A 23,245-nucleotide genomic window follows, 5' to 3' on the forward strand; every position below is an offset into this window, starting at 1 on the left:
CACCCAGAAACGCACGGGCGGAATGACATCTTGAAAAAGACGCAAACGCACCCGTGTTGCTCTTTCAGAAAATAGGACCGTCACCAGTGCTGGAGCACACAGGGGAATGACCGCGGCAACACTGAACAGAGAACTGAAACAGTGAAGCACTCACTTTTCCGCCCTCTAACCAGCCATCAACACACACAAACATTTAGAAATTTGTTGCTGTTAAAACAGCAGTTGAGAGCTCAAAGCTCGCGATCACCGCTGCACTCGCGCTGTAGAACACCAGCACTGGGAGAGTCTTCCTGAAGAACACCGACACACTCGCTCGTTGTAGACAACAGCACTCTCAGAGACATCAAACGATCGGCTCCGAAGCGAAAGGCAACTAGTGCGTGCATCCACTTCCGTATTTATACCCGCGCCGCGGGGGCGGAGTGTGTGATGCGAATCACGCACGCCAATTACATTGGCTCGTTCAATAGTACTCGAAGAAGACAGGCTCTCTAGCGATCTCCCAATTCCAATTCAGTCGACCGTCGACTACGTCTGACGTTCTCGACTGAAAGGGAACTATACAGTTTGGGTTCCCAAACAATATCTTCTTTTGTCTTTAGCAGGAAAAAAAAATAAACACAGGTTTGAAAAGACTTGAGGGCAAATAGATGACAGAATTTTCATTTTTGGAAGAATTATCCCTTTAAGACTGCACACTTTTGAAGCATTCTAGCCATAGGTTTGTTCTTAACCCTTTATCCTATTCAACTTCTGAAATTATTTCAGCCCAAACTGCTGAACATACAGACAATATTTAAAGGTAGGGTTAACCAGCATATGTTGTCTTTGGGGTGCTTATATAATCCCAGAAAGGCCACAACAAAACTTGTGTATGCGTTACATATCATGTTTCTTAGTGTGTGTTTGTAGTTATTTTAGACAATTTTTTTAAAAATGTTTATAAATCATTTAATAAAGAAGAACGCATGTTGCTGGTTATTGGTACACAGTAAAATCCCAAGTGTTAAACACTTTCATATGGTCCCAATCTATAGAGAGTAAAAGTAACAAGAAAGCAATGTTGCAGTTATTGAAATAAAGTAGATTCACTCTACAAGTGATGATTGAACATTAGTGATGACATCTGCAGTTAACAAACAGAATCACAGAAGATAAAAGGAGACAAAAAAAATCCATGCTTGTTTATGCTGGATTTTTCAGCAGGGAAGCTAGCTACGAAAGCATAAACTCCCACCCTCCCTTTAGAGCGGAGTCCAAAGCAATATAAACTTTCTTTTATGCATTTTTTACTGCCTTGCAAGCTCTGGCAATTTATTTTCTAGAAATCCAAATGTAGTCTTCATGTGTTTTCACAATAGCATGCATTGTTCTAAACTTAATAAGAATAAAATCACAGAAAAATTTACAATGACCATCTATAAGAGCTAGGGCTGCTGATCAATCTGAAGATGCTGGAAAGCATTCATACGCCATGCATCAAGTTTTCCTGTTGAAACTGACTGCACATAAAGCCTGACGCTCTCTTGGTGCTCAAATTCTTTGCATGAATGCATTTTACAATGACAAGACATTATTGTCTCTGTTTTGACATTACTATTCTGAATTGGCTCTACTGTGGTGTGTGTGCAATTTGTTCACCCTCAGGTGCTTTCTGTAACCAGCATAGCAAGAGGAACTGTGTGACACCATGGAGGACGAGCTAGCAGAAGTGGAGATGTTGCAGGAGCTTTCCACACTCTATTTGAACAGCAGTCTCCTGAATGCTTACGCAAACCACAGTAATGTCACCAACCACACCAGTATCACCTACTACCCATATTACCAGCACTCTCTGTCTGTGGCTGCCACCCTGACAACGGCCTACCTCTTCATCTTCCTGTTGTGCATGGTGGGTAATGGCTTGGTATGTCTGATTGTGCTGAAGAACCGGCGGATGAGAACGGTCACGAACCTCTTCATCCTCAACCTGGCCGTTAGTGACCTCCTGGTAGGCGTCTTCTGTATCCCAACAACACTGGTGGACAACCTCATTACAGGTAAAACACATCACTACACTGACACAAACATGTGAAGAAGAAAGAGAAAAATAAATCCTAATCCTGTCTTTTGCCTTGACCACTTCCTTAAGCTAAACACATTTTTCTAATGCTCATGGCTATGTATATAGCACATCTTTTGAGCATTTCTCCACAGAGCAAGTCTCTTATTACTGCAGTGAACCCTGAGGCCAGTTAGCTCTTTTCCACTGCATTATGCTGGGTTGTATCTCCATCCCACATTTCTAAGTCTAGAGCTAATACTCCTACATCATTGACCTATTCTGACATTTACTAGCTGCACCATATATGTCAGTTCTTGCTGTTAGACTTTGGCTCAATAGAACAAAAAGCTCATCAAATGCTGGATTTCAGTCAGAACTGCAAACACTCTTTAGCTTTTTTTGCTGGTTGCCGTGTGTCCTTGCTCACTGAGCATCAGTGCCCAAAGTTAAATACCTTATTTGGAAAGGCATGGATAATGGCTTAAACATGAATAATGAATTCAAATGTATAATAGGAAAAATATTTGGAAGACACAGCCTGTTTGCTGGACAACAGGTGAGCCATGCAGTTAGCATGATATTATACATAAACCTGTAAAAATGTGTTAAGTGAATGAGTGTAAACTAAAATGCACAGATTCAGATCTGCATTTGTATGCATAGAAGTTGAAAGAAAATATTCAGTGGTTGAAAACTTTTACTGTGTTCTCTTATCAGCTTTTTTATATAGAGCGCTGTCCTCTTATTTGAGGTTGTGGATATTGTCCTGACACATTGTCCTCTGCAAAAAGTACCTCTGAAAAAAAAAACTCTATTATTAACATTTAGTATTATTGTTTTAATTAGAAGATATTTAAAGAAATTATATCATAATAAAACGTTATGTTAGGAGTTATAGCCTAGAAGTCATATTTTTAAGTGAAAACTATGAAGGGAACAGAATTACATTTAAAACTGGCTTCTCATCTAATTTTACGAACTTCCAGTTAAAGACCCGGGCACTTCCAGATTCATCTGAATACAAATACAAATTATTTTTAGATTGTTACAGATACAGATGCATGCTCTGCTGAACACCCCGAATTGTCAAAGAATGAGGACATAATGTTGTTTTTACTTCTAGCACTTTTGCATTAAAGAAAAAGTTAGTGGTTCTGGAGCAGAGCAGAGAACAGTGTGCATGGCCTTGACTAAAGATTAAATTCTGTTATCAATTACATATCATTCCAAACTTGTATTTTTTCTTCTTCTACAGAATATTAAATAAGATATTTTGAACAGTGTTTCTGTCACAGTCAGGTTTAGTTTTTGTCTTTAGTTTTAGATTTGTGATGTAATATGTAATCTTTGTCCTGTCTTTTATTTTTATTTTTGAAATTTTTTGGCCGCCTGTCTTGGCCAGGACTCCCTGTGAAAAGAGTTACTGTAACTCAATGGGACTTTTCCTGGTTAAATAAAGGAATAAAGGAATAAATAAATAAATAAATAAATAAATAAAACCTGATTCCAAATCATCAGTTCTCATTCTCCTGCATCTCTGCTGCCTTCGACACTGTGAATCATTAGATCCTTCTGTCCACCCTCTCATCACTACGCATCATAGGAACTCCACTTCACTGGTTTGAGTCCTATCTCATAGGTAGGTCTTTCAGGGTTGCCTGGAGAGGGGAGGCATCCAAAGCACATCAACTGATCATGGGGGCTCCTCAGGGTTCAGTTCTTGGGCCTCTCTTCTTCTCCATATACACTACATCACTGGGACCCATCATACAGGCACATGGTTTCTCCTACCATTGCTATGCTGATCACACACAGCTCTACCTTTTATTTAACCAGAAGATCCCACAGTAGCTGCACTAATCTCAAGCTGTGATGAAATGATTGAAAGAACATCACCTGCAGCTCAACCTGGCAAATACTGAGCTTCTCATATTGCCTGACAATCCGACTCTACAGCGATTTCACCATCCAGCTAGGTTCATCATCAATCACCCCATCAAGGTCAGCCAGAAATCTTGGAGTAATCTTTGAAGACCAGCTGACCTTTAAAAACCACATTGCAAAGACAGCTCAGTCAATCAGGTTTGCACTACACAACATCATGAAGATCAGGCCCTTCCTAACTGAGCATGCAGCACAACTTCTCGTCCAGGCCCTGGTCATTTCTAGGCTTGATTACTGCAATGCTCTTCTGGCTGGACTTCCATCATGTGCAATCAAATCTCTACAAATGATTCAGAACGCTGCAGCACGTCTTGTTCAACAAGCCCGAAAGGGCCCACGTCACACCTCTCTTTATCTCTGGCTACCACTTGCTGCTCACATCAAGTTCAAGGCATTGATGCTATCTAAAAGATCTACCACAGGCTTAGCACTCTCCTACTTCCACCCGCTCTTACTTTCCTTGAATTCCTCCCTATTCTAGCTTATGCAACTCTGAGATATGTCTGAAACTTTGTATTTTGAGCACTACTTGTGTTTATTTGCCTCTTCACAAATCACTTGCTGTATTCCTCATTTGTAAGTTTCTTTGGATATAAGCATCTGCAAAATGAATAAATATAATGCAGCTGGATTGATTGTGAATAAAATCACCTCCGCTTGATCAATGAAATGCAGCAGCCTGGAAAATGTAGGCTACTGATGAATATCTTTGCTAGTGACTTTAACAAGCCTTTTTCCCACACTCTCTCCATGGTTCCCCTTCTCTTTGCCAGATGGCATTATAATAGCTTATAAACAGAGGTGGAAGTAAAAAATTACATTTACTCGCGTTACTGCAATTGAGTAGTTTTTGTGTGTAGCATACTTCTACTTTAAGTAGCCTAGTTTTTAAAATCTGTAATTTTACTTTTACTTAACTATGTTTTGTTTTAGGTATTGTAGTTTGCTACATTTTAAATAATATCCTTTACTGAGTAAAAAAAAATAATACTAAAAAAATAATACTTTATAAAACATAGCGCTCCGGAAACTACAGCATTGATTGATTGAAGAGTGGGAGAACAGACGCGCTAAAATAAAATAAAAAATATGGAGAGGTTTACGGACAAGACAGACGCCTGTGATGCAGACCCAGCTGAAAGCGAAATGCTGTCGAATTCTTCACACACACGCGCGCGCGCACACACGCACACACACAAACACGCACACACACACACACACACACACACACACACACACACACACACACACACACACACACACACACACACACACACACACACACACACACACACACACACACACACACACACACACACACACACACACACACACACACACACACACACACACACACACACACACACAGTATGGGAATACTTTTGATATAGAAAAAAATGGAATTTACAGTATAATGCAGATGTCACGTAAAGCACGCAAACTGGTAGATAGATGTATGGATGAATAAATCGAAAGTAAAGATGTAGCCTACAATAAATAAAATCGCGACATGATCTGTGAATATTAAAGTACAAAAGACTGCTATGTAAATATATAATCTGGTTGTTCTGCGTGTCTGTGTGAATGAGCTGTGCTGTTTCGTCTACTTACTACATGGCCTACTCAAGTACGCGATGCACTCATGGTGTTTTCAGCATCTCAGCATCTCAAAAACAAAACAAAGACATGAATACATGAACATTTCCAGAGCTGCTCTGAGAGAACGCGTAATGAGCATTTTCATAATTTTATTTGAGAAAAAACATTGTCAAATATATTCTGAAACAGGACTTCACAACGCGTCAAAATAAAAGTTTGGTTTAACTAGAAGAAATTGAGCGTCAGCGTCAGTTCTGGCAGGCCAAGTAGTCAAGATGCTGCTAACGCTATTGGCCGACAACACGGTCTCATCAGCGATCTGCTCAGCTGAGCTGCATCAGCACATCAGCTGTTCATATCGCCTCGCTGCTAATTACTACACTGTAAAAAATGATTTTTTGGTGAAGTAAATACTACTGAAAAAAACAATGTAATTTACATGAAAACGTCTCGGTTACGTATGTAACCCTAGTTCCCTGATAGGGAACGAGACGCTGCGTCAAACGCTGCGGGAACGCCCCTGCGTTGTGCGTCATGAAGCACGTATGGAATCAGCCCAATGGAGAGATGAAACGTCATAGGCGGGTGACGTCATCGACCAGGAAACTATAAAGCACCCCAAAAACACAAGCGCATTAGCTTCTGATAGGCTTGAAGGAAGCGCTAACGGGAGTGCCGGGAGTATGGCGGAGCGACGCAGCGTCTCGTTCCCTATCAGGGAACTAGGGTTACATACGTAACCGAGACGTTCCCTTTCAAGGGAACTTCGAGCTGCGTCAAACGCTGCGGGAACGCGAATACCCACGTCGCCATAGGACCAAATGACCGTCATGTGAGACTAGCGCACAGAGGACGAGAGCACCTGTGCCCCAGGGGTAGAGCTTAAGTCTAGGTCATAGAACTTAATAAAAGTATGCGGTGAAGACCATCCAGCCGCATCACAAACATCACTCAGGGAAACCCCCGACAAAAGAGCTTTAGAAGCAGCCATACTCCTGGTAGAGTGAGCTCGGACAACCAAAGGTGAAGGCTGGCCAGCCGACTCATAAGCAAGTGAGATAGCCTCAACCACCCACTTGCTCATTCTCTGTTTAGACGCCGGACACCCTTTCCTGGGTGGCCCGAAACATACAAAAAGTTGTTCTGATTTCCTCCACAGGGCAGCTCTGTGGACATAAGCGTCTAATGCCCTAACAGGGCAGAGTGAATTAAGTTTCTCCTGGTCCGATGACATAAATGGAGGAGGACAGAAAGCCTGCAGAACCGTAGGTCTAACAATATTAGTAGGAACCCTAGGAACGTAACCTGGTCTAGGATGCAGAAAAGCTTTAACCATGCCAGGTGCAAATTCCAGGCACGAGGGTGAAACCGACAGAGCCTGCAAATCTCCGATTCTTTTTAGTGAAGAGATAGCAAGCAAAAAGATAGTCTTAAAAGTGAGAAACTTCTCGGGAACTTCTTCGATAGGTTCAAAAGGAGCTAGGGAAAGACCTTCTAATACAATGGCCAGATCCCAAGTCGGCACCCTCGTACGAACTGCTGGCCTCAGCCTCAAAGTGCCACGGAGGAAACGAGTTATAAGCGGGTGTCTCCCAAGAGAAACTCCACTGAAAGGGACGTGGTAAGCAGCTAGTGCCGCCACATACACCTTTAGTGTGGAGGGGGATAACCCTGTGGAGAAGCGCTCCTGCAGGAATTCCAGCACTGCACCCACTGGGCAGTTAACTGGGTCCTGCAGGTGTTCTCCACACCAAGAAGTGAAAAGTTTCCACTTCAAGGCATAAAGCTTCCTCGTGGATGGAGCTCTGGAGTTAAGAATGGTCTCAACAACCTCGGTTGAGAGACCGGAGTCTATGAGCTGGGCCCCCTCAGAGGCCAAGCCCACAGTTTCCACAATTCTGGGCGGGGGTGAAGTATCGTGCCCCCCGCCTGGGAGAGTAGATCCCTCCTGACCGGGAGCTCCAAAGGAGAACCGTCCAGGAGAGAAATCAGGTCCGCAAACCATACTCGGGCCGGCCAGAACGGGGCTACTAGTAGTAGACTGACCCCGTCCCGGCGGACCCTCTCCAGAACTCCTGGTAACAGAGCAATCGGGGGAAAGGCGTACAGACGTGACCTCGGCCACGGCTGCACCATAGCATCCAACCCCAGGGGGGCTGGAAGAGTGATGGAGAACCACCGATGACAATGAGTGGTCTCCTTGGAAGCGAATAGGTCCACCTCGGCGCGACCGAAACTCAACCAAAGGAGCTCCACCACCTCGGGGTGGAGTCTCCATTTCCCTGGCCTCGGCCCCTGCCTCGACAGGGAGTCTGCTACCACATTCAAATACCCAGGGAGATACATTGCTCTCAGAGATAGTAGCTTCCCTTGGGACCACAGGAGGATCTGACGGGCCAACTTGTAAAGCCGGCGAGACCGCAGGCCCCCCTGATGATTTATATAAGAGACCACCGACGTGTTGTCTGATTGAACTAACACATGATGGCCTCTCAGGTCTGTTAGGAAGTGTTTCAGAGCCTGAAACACAGCCAACATCTCTAGACAATTTATGTGCCACAAAAGATGATGATCCTGCCACAGACCTTGGGCTGGGCGACCACTCATGACCGCCCCCCACCCTGTGAGGGAAGCATCCGTCGTTAGCGTTATGCGACGACAAAGAGCCCCCAGCACAGGACCTTTGGATAGGAACCAAGTTTCTCTCCACATGACCAGAGCACGAAGGCAGCGCCGCGTGACTTTGAACGTGCGGAGCGGATTTCCCCTCGGGGAGAATCCCTTGGTCCTGAGCCACCACTGTAGCGGTCTCATGTACAACAGGCCGCAAGGTATAACGTTGGACGCTGCTGCCATCAGACCCAACAGTCTCTGAAACTGCTTGACAGTGAGTAGCTGGCCTAGCTTCACTTGTTTCACAGCTGAGAGAATCGAAGCGATGCGGGTCGGAGAGAGTCGCGCCCGCATCGATACCGAATCCCAAACGACACCCAGAAAAGTGGTCTTCTGGGAAGGAGATAATACACTTTTCTTTGCGTTCAGCCTCAACCCCAACTTTCTGATATGAGCGAGGACGACATCTCGATGCCGAACCGCCATCTGCTCGGTCTGAGCTAAAATCAACCAATCGTCGATGTAATTGAGAATACGAATGCCCTGAAGCCTCAGAGGCACTAGTGCTGCATCCATGCATTTCGTGAAAGTGCGGGGAGATAAAGCTAGGCCAAACGGAAGAACCCTGTACTGGTACGCCTCGCCCCCGAAGGCGAACCTCAGGAACTTCCTGTGTTGTGGAAGGATGGACACATGGAAGTATGCGTCCTTCAGATCTATCGTGACAAACCAGTCCTTGGACCTGATTTGAGACACGATCTGCTTGATAGTGAGCATCTTGAATTTTAGCTTCCCTACCGAGCGATTCAATATGCGCAGGTCTAAAATTGGACGCAACCCCCCATCCTTCTTTGGAACGATGAAATATCGGCTGTAATAACCTGACTCCAAACTGGGAGGAGGAACCCGTTCTATAGCCTCTTTTTGAAGGAGCGTTTTCACCTCTTGTTCCAATACCAGAGCCTGCTCGGGGCCCACCACTGTGTGCAGAACCCCTCTGAATTTTGGTGGACGACACCTGAACTGGATAGCATAACCCTTTTCTACTGTCTGCAGGACCCAATGAGATATTTTTGGAAGGCTTTTCCACTCTGCCAGAAATTCTACTAAGGGTACCAGCCTCTCGAGACTGGCCTCTGGTGTAACTTGAGCAGCAGACGCAGCGCCCTGTAACGGCGCACCGGCAGGGAACAACTGGTCTGACCGCTCTGAGACCCTCCTCAGAGGGAGCGAGCGTCCCTCGGGAAAGCGCTCGCTGGGATCGTCTGTGCCCCGGCATAAAGGCGGGGTTGGCAGAACGAGCCCCTGAGGGCACCGAGGAGGAATGGGCACCGTAAAAAGAGGTGAACACCTTTCCGCCTCGGTGGGGACCACCCTCAGCATCCTGAACGGCTTGGCGTCAGGACTTCTTCTTAGCCGAAGCCTTCTTAGCCAATATAACTGTCCTCAGATCAGTTCTACTGGGAGAAGGCTTCGGCTGAGAGTGTCGCGGCTGAGCCCACTGTCCAGCAGGGGGAGCACGAGACGCGACACTCTGCCTCTGCTGCGCTCTATGTGATGAGCTCGAAGACGGCCGGGGCTGCTCCCGCCCAGCAGCCCCAGGGACATGAACTTTAAGGGGAAGAAACTTTTTAAAAGCTGCAGTTTGTTTCTTTTCTTCTTGGAATTTATCGATAACTGAATTCACAGCATCACCAAACAACCCCATGGGAGAAAGAGGAGCATCTAAAAGAAAAGCTTTTTCTCTCTCTTTAATATTAGTCTGATTTAACCACAAATGTCTTTCTGCGGCCACCAGAGCTGCCATAGAACGACCCATTAATTTGGCCGATTCTCTGGTGGCACGCAGGGATAAATCAGCAGCCTGACGCAGTTCGCGAACTACGTCAGTACTGACCTCCTCACTCTCACTCATGTCCCTTAGCAGATCAGCCTGGTATGCCTGCAAGATTGACATAGTATGCAGACATGACACAGCCTGACCTGCTGCCGAATATGCTTTACCCACCAAAGCCGAAGTGTTTCTTAAAGGCTTGGTGGGTAATGCCGGTGCCTTAAAAGATGATGCTGCTTCGGGGGAGAGATGGCTCGCAAGCGTCTCTTCCACACGAGGCAAAGCACCATAACCATGAGCCTTGGCTCCCATAATATTAGCGTATGTTGAAGTCTGGGGACTAAACACTCTATATGACACCGGTTTTCTCCATGATTTCGACACCTCGGCGTGGAGATCATGGAAAAACGGCAGGCACCGGCGTGGAGGCTGCACACGTGACGGCAAAAATCTCTCATCCAACTTTGATTTAGAAACAGACTCCTGTCTAGTCACTGGCCATTCAATATTAAGTTTTTCAACAGCTCTTGTTAACACCTCCATAAGCTCATCACTCTCAGGAGTGTGGGGTGGCGAATCCTCCACATCTCCCTCAACACTAACAACATCAAGTTCCTCAGAACTGGATAGCTGCAGCATTGGTGCCTCAGCCCGAGCGGAAGAAACCGCAGCGCGTGCTTCCGAACCCGGGACTGAGGCACTGGATCTCACAGGTGAAGGGAGAGATAAGGCAGAGCCCGTCTCAAACCCCGCTGTGAGATCCATCTGCGATCCCCACGATAAGCGCCGCCGCTCTGCCTCGGCAGAAGCGGGACCCGAACCGCGGGGAGCGCGCACCAAACCGCTCTCCTCAAAGAGCGATCGGCGGGAGCGGAGCGTCCTTAACGGCAAACGCTCGCAATGCTCACAGTCTGCTCCCTCGAGAGCAAACTGGGCATGCTGAACTCCCAAACAAACAACACAAAGATCATGTGTATCCCCGCTCGTTAAATAACGCGAGCAGGGAGGAACACACTTTCTAAACTGCTGTTCGTCCGCCATAATCTCTCAATATATATATATATAGGGATAAATTGTTTGTGTGGTGCAGGGTATGTAAGACAGACAATATCACACAGGGACAGATTCACATGTAGCGCGACTGAAAGCACAGAAGCTAATGCGCTTGTGTTTTTGGGGTGCTTTATAGTTTCCTGGTCGATGACGTCACCCGCCTATGACGTTTCATCTCTCCATTGGGCTGATTCCATACGTGCTTCATGACGCACAACGCAGGGGCGTTCCCGCAGCGTTTGACGCAGCTCGAAGTTCCCTTGAAAGGGAAAGTTAGTTCAGGCAAGAATTAAAAAAAACTAAGTAAATTCCATATCAGTACTTAATTCAAGCGAGTAGAAATGAAAGTGTAAATATCAACTCAATAAAATTAAGTAAAAATTACTCAACTTTTCTGATACTGGGGTTCCCATCATGCACTGGACCAGACCTTGAATAATTAATGAGGTTCATTTTTCAATGGTTTCCAGCTGTATTTACACTGTTTTATCATTGATTTTTGTTGTCAGTATTAGTAACTTGCCATTTTGTGACATTTCGAGTAAATTTTTTGCTCAAAATGACACATTCAAACACAAATCCGACCCATCAAATTTTACCGCCATTGTGTATTGTCTACCAAGTATTGAGGTCTTTGCATTCACATGATGCTTAACATCTGACATGATGTAATATAAATTACTTAGATGATCTAAGTAAAGCACATACTACAAATGACTAATAAAATTCAATATTATTGCTGTAGTGAAATGTAATGCAAAGGCAAAGGAAATTTCAACTAAATCGATATTAATCAACCTTTTACTAGCCAAGTTAAAATTATTTATTTTCTTTGTTACTTTCACTTAACTAGGTTTAGTAAAGTTTACTTAATTCCATATTCCAAGTAAATTTAACTTAAAGATTTCTAATTAAAGCTACTGATAAATATGTTTAGGTTCCCTTTCAAGGGAACTCGAGCTGCGTTGAGACGCGGTGGGAACGCTCTGCGTGATTGCGTCGTGAAGCACGTGTATAATCAGTCCAATGGAAGAACGAGACGTCACCGGCGGTGACGTCATAGACCAGGAAGCTATAAAGCACACCAGAAATCAGACCGCAACAGCTTCTGTTGCCTTCAGCAAGCGCTCTCTGTATACTGTCCTTGTCTATTTATTGTTGTCTGTCACAAGCACATTATCTATCTATATATATATATATATATTATGGCGAAACAAGAATTCAAGCGTTGTGTTGTCCCTTGCCCTCGTTTCATCACGGGTGGGGACACACATCAGCTTTGTGTTGCTTGTTTGGGAGTGGAGCATGCCCAGTCAGTTCTCGAGGGAGCTGACTGTGAGCATTGCGAGAAGCTGTCCGTGAGGACGCTCCGCTCTCGCCGGGCGTTCTTTGAGGAGGACGGTTCGGTTCGCGCTCCCCGGGGTGCGGGTCCCGCTGCTGCCGAGGCACAGCGAAGGCTTTCATCTTGGGGTTCGCATATGGATCTAGTAGCGGGGCTTGAGACGGGCCCAGCCCTTTCTCAACCCTTACCTGCTGGATCCGGTGCCTCTGCCCAGGAAGGAGCCCGCGCTGCGGCTTTTCCTTCCCAGGTTGGGGCACCATTGTTGCGGCTATCCAGTTCTGAGGATCTGGATGTCGTCAGTGTTGATATGGGGGATGTTGAGTTTTCGCCAGCTCATGCCTCCGATAATGATGAGGAGCTTATGGAGGTTTTATCTCGTGCTGTAGCTAGATTAAATATTGAATGGCCAGCCGATGCTTCTTTGAGTGTTACTAGAAAAAGTTTATTAGATGAAAGATTTTTACCATCTAAAACACAGCCTCCACGTCGGGGACTCCCGTTTTTTCCCGATCTCCACAATGAGGTTTCGAGATCGTGGAATAAACCGGCGTCATTCAGAGTTTTTAACCCACAAACTTCATGTTACAGTAATGTTTTGGGTGCATCTGATTATGGTTATGTTAAGGTGCCTCGGGCTGAAGAGACGCTCGCGAGCTATCTCTCTCCCGAGTCATCGTCATCATTAAAAACCCCGACGTTACCCACCAAGCCATTAAAATCTACATCTTCGCTGGTGGGTAAAGCTTATTCGGCAGCAGGTCAGGCTGCGTCATGTCTGCACACTATGTCTATACTGCGGGCATACCAGGCTGATCTGCTGAAGGATATCGATGAACGTGAGGAAGTCAGCGCTGACGCAATTCGAGAATTGCGTCGCGCAACAGACCTGTCTCTCCGGGCCACCTAGGAGACGGCCAAATCAGTGGGCCGTTCTATGGCAGCCCTGGTGGCCACGGAGCGGCATCTTTGGTTAAATCTGTCTGATATAAAGGATAAAGATAGGTCTGTTCTTCTGGACGCGCCACTGTCACCTTCAAGTTTGTTCGGCGACGCTATCAACTGTGTCGTCGATAGGTTTCAAGAAACGAAAAAACAATCGGCTGCGTTCCAGAGGTTTCTTCCTCGACGTTTCAATATCCCTGAGACTGCTGGGCGAAAAATGATTATTAAATCCGAGCAGTCTCATCCGAGTACAAGCTCCTCACAGCACAGAGTGCATCAAAAACAGAGCGTCGCCACTCGGGCTCCTCCACAATCTGGGGAATCTGGGTGGCGGTCGCAGTCCAGGCCAGCTAGGGGTAGGCAAGATCTGAGGACTGTCATCTCTAAGAAGGCTTGGGCTAAGAAGAAGTCCTGACGCCCAAGGCGTCAGGCTTCTGAGGGTGGTCCCCTCCGAGGAGGGACGATTTCGAGAAATCGTTCATCCTCAGCACCCTCTGGGGGGCGATTCTCTGAGGAGAGTCGCAGCGCTGCCACATCGGTTGTTCCCTGCCGGTTCGCCGCTTCAGGGCACCGAGGTGTCAGCGTCCCCATACGATTCTCCGAGGAGGATCGTAGAACGGTCAGTTCGGTTGTTCCCTGCCGGTTCGCCGCTTCAGGGCACCGAAATGTCCGTACAACCGAATCCCGAGGCCAGTCTCGAGAGACTGGTCCCCTTAGTAGAATTTCTGGCAGCGTGGAAACTACTGCCAAATATTTCTCAGTGGGTCCTGCATATAATAGAAAAGGGTTACAGAATTCAGTTCGGTTCTCGTCCGCCCAGATTTCAAGGGGTCCTTCCCACAGTGGTGGACCCAAGGCAGGCTCGGGTCATGGAACTAGAAGTACTGACGCTTCTGCAAAAAGGGGCTATAGAAAGGGTTTCTCCTCCCAGCAGAGAGTCAGGGTTTTACAGCCGTTACTTCATCGTTCCCAAGAAGGATGGGGGGTTGCGTCCTATTCTAGATCTGCGTCAGTTAAACAGCAGAGTTCAGAAACTCAAGTTCAAGATGCTTACACTCAAACAGATTGTATCACAGATTCAGTCCGAGGACTGGTTTGTCACAATAGACTTGAAGGACGCTTACTTTCATGTATCCATTCATCCTCATCACAGGAAGTTCCTGAGGTTTGCTTTCGGGGGCGAAGCATACCAATATCGGGTCCTTCCATTCGGCCTAGGTTTATCACCCCGCACCTTTACGAAATGCGTGGATGCAGCACTGGCTCCTCTGAGACTCCAGGGCATTCGCGTATTAAACTATATCGACGACTGGTTGATCCTGGCTCGTTCCGAGCAGTTGGCAGTTCTGCATCGAGATGTCGTTCTGTCTCACTTAAAAAGGTTGGGGTTGCGGCTAAACACCAAGAAGAGTGTGCTCCTCCCAGCCCAGAGGACCACTTTTTTAGGGGTGATGTGGGATTCGACAACTATGCAAGCACGATTGTCTCCAGCTCGTATTTCTGCGATTCTCACAGCCGTAAATATGGTAAAACTAGGCCAGTCACTCACTGTGAAAGAGTTCCAGAGACTGGTGGGTCTCATGGCAGCTGCGTCCAACGTAGTTACTTTTGGCCTCCTGCACATGAGACCCCTGCAGTGGTGGCTCAGGACCAAGGGGTTTTCTCCGAGGGGAAATCCGTTTCGCACGATCAAGGTCACGCGGCTATGCCTACGTGCCTTGGTCATGTGGAAGAAACCTTGGTTCCTCGCCCAAGGCCCAGTATTGGGGGCTTCTTGTCGACGCGTAACGCTATCGACGGATGCTTCCCTCACAGGCTGGGGGGCGGTCATGAGTGGCCGCTCGGCGACAGGTGTCTGGCAGGACCATCAGCTTTCGTGGCATATAAACCGACTAGAGATGATGGCGGTATTTCAGGCTCTCAAATACTTCCTGCCAGACCTGAGAGGCCATTATGTGCTCGTCCGCACAGACAACACATCGGTGGTCTCTTACATCAACCATCAGGGGGGTCTGAGGTCCCTATTATTATGCAAACTGGCTCATCAGATCCTCCTATGGGCCCAGGGAAAATTACTGTCACTCAGGGCAGTTTATATTCCAGGGTATTTGAATGTGGGAGCAGATATCCTGTCAAGACAGGGGCTGAGGCCCGGGGAGTGGAGACTTCACCCCGAGGTGGTGGAGCTCCTATGGGAGAACTATGGTCAAGCTCAGATAGATCTTTTCGCATCTTACGATACAACCCATTGTCCGCTTTGGTTCTCCCTCACATATCCAGCTCCTCTCGGACTGGACGCTATGGTACAGGAGTGGCCGAGGCTGCACCTGTACGCATTCCCCCCGATATCATTGCTTCCGGGAGTTCTGGAGAGGGTTCGCCGGGAGGGGGCTCATCTATTATTAGTAGCCCCGCACTGGCCGACCCGAGTGTGGTTCTCGGACCTAGTGTCCCTTCTGCACGGCTCTCCCATGGAGATTCCTGTCAGGGGGGACTTGTTATCTCAAGCAGGGGGCACGATATTTCACCCTCGCCCGGAGTTGTGGAAACTGTGGGCTTGGCCTCTGAGGGGGCCCAGCTCTTAGAATCCGGTCTCTCGACTGAGGTCGTTGAGACCATCCTTCAATCCAGAGCTCCTTCCACGAGAAAACTATATTCATTGAAATGGAAATTGTTCTCTACATGGTGTGGAGAACGTTTTTTAAATCCTGCTAACTGCCCGGTTGGTACAGTTCTCGATTTCCTTCAAGACCGTTTCTCTGCTGGATTATCTCCCTCCACCTTAAAGGTGTACGTAGCGGCTATATCTGCTTATCGCTCCCCTTTGGGGGCTTCTTCTCTTGGGAGAGATCCTCTTATTACTCGTTTTCTCCGTGGTACACTGAGGCTTAGGCCTGCATTGCACTCTAGAGCACCGGCTTGGGATTTGGCCATTGTACTTGAGGGTCTGGCCCTGGCTCCCTTCGAGCCTATTGAAGAGGTTTCAGAGAAGTTCCTTACACTAAAAACTCTATTTCTTCTCGCTATTTCTTCTATCAAGAGAATTGGAGATCTGCAAGCCCTGTCGGTGGCTCCTTCATGTTTGGAATTTGCACCTGGTATGGTGAAAGCATTTTTACACCCTAGGCCGGGCTACATTCCTAAGGTCCCCACTAATGTGGCGGGCCCTATTGTGCTGCAGGCTTTTTGCCCTCCACCTTTCGTTACCCCAGATCAGGAAGGTCTCAATCTGTTATGTCCCGTTAGGGCTTTGGATGCCTACGTTCACAGAGCTGCCCTGTGGCGTAGATCAGAGCAGTTATTTGTCTGCTTCGGTTCAACCAAGAAAGGTTGCCCTGCATCTAGACAGGTAATGAGCAAGTGGGTAGTTGAGGCTATCTCACTTGCTTATGAAGCGGCCGGACAGCTCTCACCTATGGCTGTCCGCGCCCATTCTACCAGGAGTATGGCTGCCTCTAAGGCTTTAATTTCAGGGGTTTCCCTGCAGGACGTTTGTAATGCGGCAGGCTGGTCCTCACCGCATACATTTGTCAGATTCTACGACCTAGACCTCTCCACTCCCGGGGCTAGGCTGCTTGTTTCTTAGTGTGCGCAAGGACTCCACACAGAACGGGCATTTCTCATTATGGCGTAGTGGACATGGGGTTCCCACCGCGTCTCAACGCAGCTCGAGTTCCCTTGAAAGGGAACGTCTCAGGTTACGTATGTAACCCTGGTTCCCTGAGAGGGAACGAGACGCTGCGTTCTCCTGCCATACTTCCTGCATGCCCTGATCGACTTGCTTCAGGCCTTTTCAGAAGCTGTTGCGGTCTGATTTCTGGTGTGCTTTATAGCTTCCTGGTCTATGACGTCACCGCCGGTGACGTCTCGTTCTTCCATTGGACTGATTATACACGTGCTTCACGACGCAATCACGCAGAGCGTTCCCACCGCGTCTCAACGCAGCGTCTCGTTCCCTCTCAGGGAACCAGGGTTACATACGTAACCTGAGACGTTTTTACTTGGCAAATCTTTGTAAATTTACTAGCATTTTCTGAGTGAAAAAAGTTGCCTAGCTTTTTTCAAGTAAATCCTAGTCCAATTTTTTTTCAGTGTACGCTCAAATCAGGGGGCCCTATTTAGAAAAAATCAGTTGTTGCAACTGTTCTCTGCTTTCAGTTTTTTTTGACGCGCACCACCGATCAAACAACATTTCTTTCTCATGCACAAACTCCACATAAGTATGATCAGAAAGTTTTACATAATGTCTGAAACGTTGTCTATACGCCTCCGAAGCTAATTCATAGGCTTTTAAAATTGCGGATTTCACGGTTTCATAATCTACTGCTTCGTTTAGAGCCAAGGCAGAGTAAGCTTCTTGCGCCTTACCAGTGATCACGCATTGTAGTAATAAACACCAAAAATCTGCAGGCCAGTAATCGCAACCCTCTCAAAATTACTAAAATATTTTTCAACATCCTTTTCGCAAAAAGGAGGAACCATCCTCCGATTTCGTCCTACATCAAACTCAGAGACAACAGCACCCTTCGAAGTTGTCACTTCTAATTCCATCCGTTTCAATGCAAACTCATGATCCATTTCACGTCTTCGTAACTCTAATTTTGCATTTTTAAATTCCAACTGTTTTTCTTTCAAAGCTAATTCTCTCAAATGAAGGGCATGATCTCCCACAGAAGGACCAACATTTCTTCTGCTAAGGGCCTTTCTAAAATACCCAACTTAACAAGATTACTTTTCAGTACGCTCCTCAAAGTTTCCTTTAAATTCCTGTCCTTAGAGGCTATTTCTATTTCATAAACCTCTGCTATCTGCAACAACTACTCTTAGGTATACAATGAAAGAAGTTCTTCAGATGGAGATTCCTGAAAAGTATCCACCACCAAAGCCATTTCGACGAGTTTTATCCGCACTTGAATAGACAAATGAATGTGTTAGAACCATGCACGCACGTACGAACTATGCATGCACGTACAAACAACTTGCTCTCACTAACAATCATTTACCCAAATAACAAACGCAGTTATTCAATTGAATCAAACCCCATGAATTTAAAATGGACTTTTCACAACAGGAAACTAATTGTAACTAACAGCGATCACACAAAACTTGTATTTACCCTATAACATTTTTTATTTACCATCTAGTCTTCAGTGGCGTTAGGGGCTCGGGGCGACTTTAAACGCTAAACTCATGCCCACCTGCGCACCGATCCCATTAACAAGATCAGGCGCACGTGAGCTGAAACGTACCCCCACTCCGAATAACTACCAAAAATAAAAAGGCAAAATAACAAAGTTGCGGGTCCAACCTACCCAGGCCCGGCTCAAGTGGGGGCTTGGGGGGGCTTAGCCCCCCCTATGATGATCTCAAGCCCCCCTAGCGGTGATCTGAATGATGATTATGTGACTGAGCGTTCGTGCAGGGTTTTTCTAAACACTTATGAATAAGATAACTATAAACGAGAACCGTCTGAACTGTTCTCGACTTTACCCCTTTTGTACACTGCACACGTCTGCAGTGCATTACGGCTCCGACAAGATTTTATTCCATCCTCCACGCGGTGCCAACTCACCAGGAGCATTCTCTTTTTTTCCAATATGGGGCACGAGAGAAACAGTACCCGCAAGCCCCCCTAAGAATTGTAAAAGCCCCCCCAAGTCGTTTGTCCTGGCGCCGGGACTGAACCTACCCGGCCCCGGCGACTAATAAAATACAGGGCAAATACTCACGTGGGACCACAGAAGTTACACCAAACACATTCCAGGACGGGCGAAATACGTCACACATTTTCCTCTACACATAGCCTAAACACAAAAACAAAACAAAAAACCTAATAGTTTCGGCTATTAAGTTCCACAGCCGTAACACAAGTGAAGACATCACAACACAGCTCGTTCCATAGGAGATTTATTACATGAAGTGATATCGACATTATGATAGGAAAATGAACCGGAGTAAGACGCAACAAGGGAGCACACAGAACCACGCCGAACAGATTAGGCCGCTTGAACTTATGCCAAACGTTCATGATCACAGGTGCCGGCGATCAATAAAGATATCCCTGATATATACACAGAAAAGTTTTAAGATCATTTTTTTTAAACTCCTCTTAAATTACAGTTGCAGCTTAGACAGCCTGCTTATAAATCAAGAAGAATCTTTTAATCTAACTCTGCTTTCAGCACTCTCTCTCTCTCTCTCTCTCTCTCTCTCTCTCTCTCTCGAGTGTGTTTTGAGGGGGTTGTGTGAAGCCCAATTTACCTTGTCAGTCATTACTTTTCTCTCTCTTTTTTTTCCTCCAAGGTTGGCCTTTCACAAACACAGTCTGTAAGATGAGTGGTCTGGTACAGGGTATGTCTGTGTCTGCCTCTGTGTTCACACTGGTGGCCATTGCAGTGGACAGGTCAGTAGTGTCATTACTTGAATCTGATGAAACTTTCAATTTCACAAACACACACGCGAATGGTTTTAGGCCAGGTATTTATTTATTTGCAGTACTGTGTCAGTAGGAAATATCAGTTTACACTTCCAAATATTCCTTCTGCCATTAATTGTAATAATCCAGAGAGATTTCTGAATGCACAAGGAGTCTGAAAACAACTGGTATGATCCACATGGAGATCTGATCTTATCGATTCTGTGATTACATGAAGAAACATAAAAACTGCGACAGACTAAATCTAGAAGAATTGTGGCAATGTCTCCAAGACATTGCCACAGACAATAATAGTAACGGTAACACAAACTACACCAACAACATACTGTATATTCTTCTTGACTACACTTTCTTCACACAATATATTAATATTCAACTCAAGAAAATATTGCTAATCCGTGTATGTAGCGATTTGATTAGCAGCACTCTAACAATGTTTCACTTAGTCTCCTAACAGTGTTAAATGCTGGTTTGACATACATTACAAACACACTTACAATAATATAAATAAATGTACTGGCATTGCCGTTTAGGGAAAAATACATGGCACTGTTTTTAATACAAGATATTAGAAAAATATTAGAAAAATCGGCAGCATGTTGAGAATAATTAAAAAGAGTCCACTGTGAAATGGAAAATTCTTGTTTAATCGCTCAGGTATGTTAAAAATATACTGATTATTCTTTTCTAATAGATAATATTTTAGAAGGATTTTTGGAGGTTTTGGTGGAGCAGTTTGTCAACTGAGAGAACAACATAGGACTGTCTTACTAGACAGCAGTTGTGATTGATGAACAGATATATAGGAAAATATATGTGATGTATACACATACTGTATTAAGTAAAGAAAAATCGTAACGTCATGACTGGGGAAATTTTTAAATCCTGGCATTTCAGAAGGGTGCAAGCAAATTATTTTAAAGTGGGGAGTTTGTTTTGAGGTATGAAACTTGGAACTATGCTTTTGTTGTAGAGCAACCTCTATTATGTGTAAATATCAAGAACATTTAGATTTTCCATTTTATGACTGCTGACAAAATACGACAAAAGGGGAAGTAAGCGGAAGAAAATAATTATAGAAAAAGGCAGAGGATTAACTGACATTGGTGTACAGTTTATGCCTGATGAATTTATTCCAGCTGTAAAGAGCTCTGTTCCAATCTCCTCCAGGTTCCGTTGCATTGTGTACCCTTTCCAACCTAAACTCACCCTACTGGTTGCTAAGGTGACCATAGTGATGATCTGGGTGCTTGCGGTGGTGATTATGTGTCCATCAGCTGTGATGTTGACTGTGGAGAGAGTGGAGCATCATTACATGGTCTACAATGAAGACATCAACCACACATACACACTTTTCTCATGCTTTGAGAACTGGTCCAACCCACAGATGAAAAAAGTCTACACCACCGTCCTGTTTGCACACATTTACCTTATTCCCCTCACCTTGATCACGCTTATGTATGGACGTATCGGTATCAAACTCTACACCACCTCTGTGATCTCTGGGAACGATCAGCACGAAAGCGGACAGTCTCACACTTCCCCTCCGGCTCCTAGAGCCCAACAGAAAGTCCGGCCCCTCATTTCCCAAAAGAAGATCAAAGTGATCAAGATGCTGAGCATCGTGGCTCTGTTATTCACACTCTCCTGGCTGCCTCTGTGGACCCTGATGCTCCTCACGGACTACGGAGGTCTGAACGAAGACAACTTGGAGATGCTTGGCGGCTACGTGTTCCCATTTGCTCACTGGTTGGCCTTCTCAAACTCTAGTGTCAATCCCATCATCTACGGATACTTCAATGAGAACTTCAAGAGGAGCTTTCAGGCAGTGTGCAGTACGTATTCATGCTGCTGGGAGGGAATGTCTGTGAAGAGCGGAATGCAACGGAAGAAAGCAGGAGGAGACGTAAGGGATCCTGCGGTCAACTCCAATCCCCTGAATTTCGGTGCAAGGAACCGGGTCTACAATGATGACGATCTGAAGAACTCCGGGACGTGTCTGGAGTTGGAGCACAGGAGAACTGGCCGGCTTTGTAATAACTCGGCCTGCTCCAATGACACAGGATCCAGTGCAGGATCTGGGATAAAAGGGGTCACAAACCAAAAAGTCTTTCAGATGGAGGAGCCAGAAAGTCCTATCAGAGGGGATAAAAACCAAGCCTGGGATGAATAGATGGATTATTTATGCGATTAATGGACTCTGGTTGTGGGCAGTTGAGACTTCACAGATCTTTAATGTAAAGTGCGATATGAAAAGTGAGATCATTAGATCAAGTCAGTACTAATCTCATCAGAAAAGTTCAGTGAAAACACTTGAAACACTCAAAGGCTGTATGAACTAATTTTTGGACTAAAAATTCACAAGCTCTATTTTGTTTCCTGGAAAGTGCAAACGAGAGCAATGTTAAAGTAGGTTGAAGTCATATGAAGTCATATATTGCATTGTAAAGCATTTGTTCACAAACTTTAGCTTTTCCATAGAGTTTAATTTGCAATTAAAAGATTTTAATTCACCAAATTCATGCCACAAAAAAAGTTATTTATTTTTAAAAAGCATCTAGTCTAAACATCCAACAGGAAAATCTGTGGGATACTTGTTAAGATCAATTTCAAATATTTTAATCTTGTATAAACCATTTCTGATATTTGAATTGGAGTCTGTGAAATTACGTTTAAGCCTGACAGTTTTTCTCAGATCAGGCAGCAAGCTGCAATCACTAAATTGGCTGTGTTTATCTTTTCTCAAGATGGTATTGCACAGTTGCACAAATGTTTCCTGAAATCTGCATTGTATTTTGTATATTGTATTTGTGTGTGTCCTTTATTATGTAAATTTGTGATTTTATCACTGTTGTGAAAACCATTGGAGTGAACACATATGGTTAATACCAAAGGGGAAAGATGCCATATGTCATATTTTATATAGCTACTGTAGTTCACTATGAGAGAAAACAGAACAGCAGCGTGGCGAAGATGCGAGGAATAAGCACAATCCGTGATTATGACTCAAATGTTCATATTTTAGTGTTCACTGTGTTTTTCATGCGTCCTTATTGGTCTGACTGTGGTTTTAAGAGGCTTATGTAAAGCCTGGCTTGGTACCTTGTGTTTAATTCTATATTGAATGCTGTAATAGCAAGATGAATGTAAATGGACTGTTAAGAGAATGAATACGATAAATTCATTCCATTATCTCTATAAGGAGGTGTTTTTCCTCCATGCTACAAGTGTTACCTTAAAAGTGTAAATGAATTCTAACCGTTTTCTTGGGCTGAGACTAGGTTTCATAATTTGCACCAGGTCCTTTGAGAATGGTCACACATACACCTAGTTTATATTGTATCATATCACACCACGGAAGACAAGCCTATAGTCAAACACAGGCCCAGTGACTTCTTTCATTAAAAACATTTAAAAATCTTACAGACCCCAAAGAGT

General features: G+C 45.3%; 1 protein-coding gene across 1 annotated transcript; it reads left to right on the forward strand.

The window, feature by feature from the left end:
• The first annotated feature begins 1,690 nt into the window (after positions 1-1,690).
• npffr1l2 (neuropeptide FF receptor 1 like 2) lies at positions 1,691-22,381 on the forward strand. The gene is made up of 3 exons (XM_077241577.1): positions 1,691-2,039; positions 19,675-19,774; positions 20,978-22,381. The coding sequence occupies exons 1-3, from the start codon at positions 1,691-1,693 to the stop codon at positions 21,978-21,980; spliced, it is 1,452 nt and encodes a 483-aa protein (XP_077097692.1). The 3' UTR covers positions 21,981-22,381.
• Positions 22,382-23,245: the final 864 nt, after the last annotated feature.

The sequence above is a fragment of the Siphateles boraxobius genome, unplaced genomic scaffold (assembly GCF_051911475.1).
Source record: "Siphateles boraxobius isolate OS27281-9 unplaced genomic scaffold, OSU_SipBor_1 24, whole genome shotgun sequence".
Taxonomy (NCBI): Eukaryota; Metazoa; Chordata; class Actinopteri; order Cypriniformes; family Leuciscidae; genus Siphateles; species Siphateles boraxobius.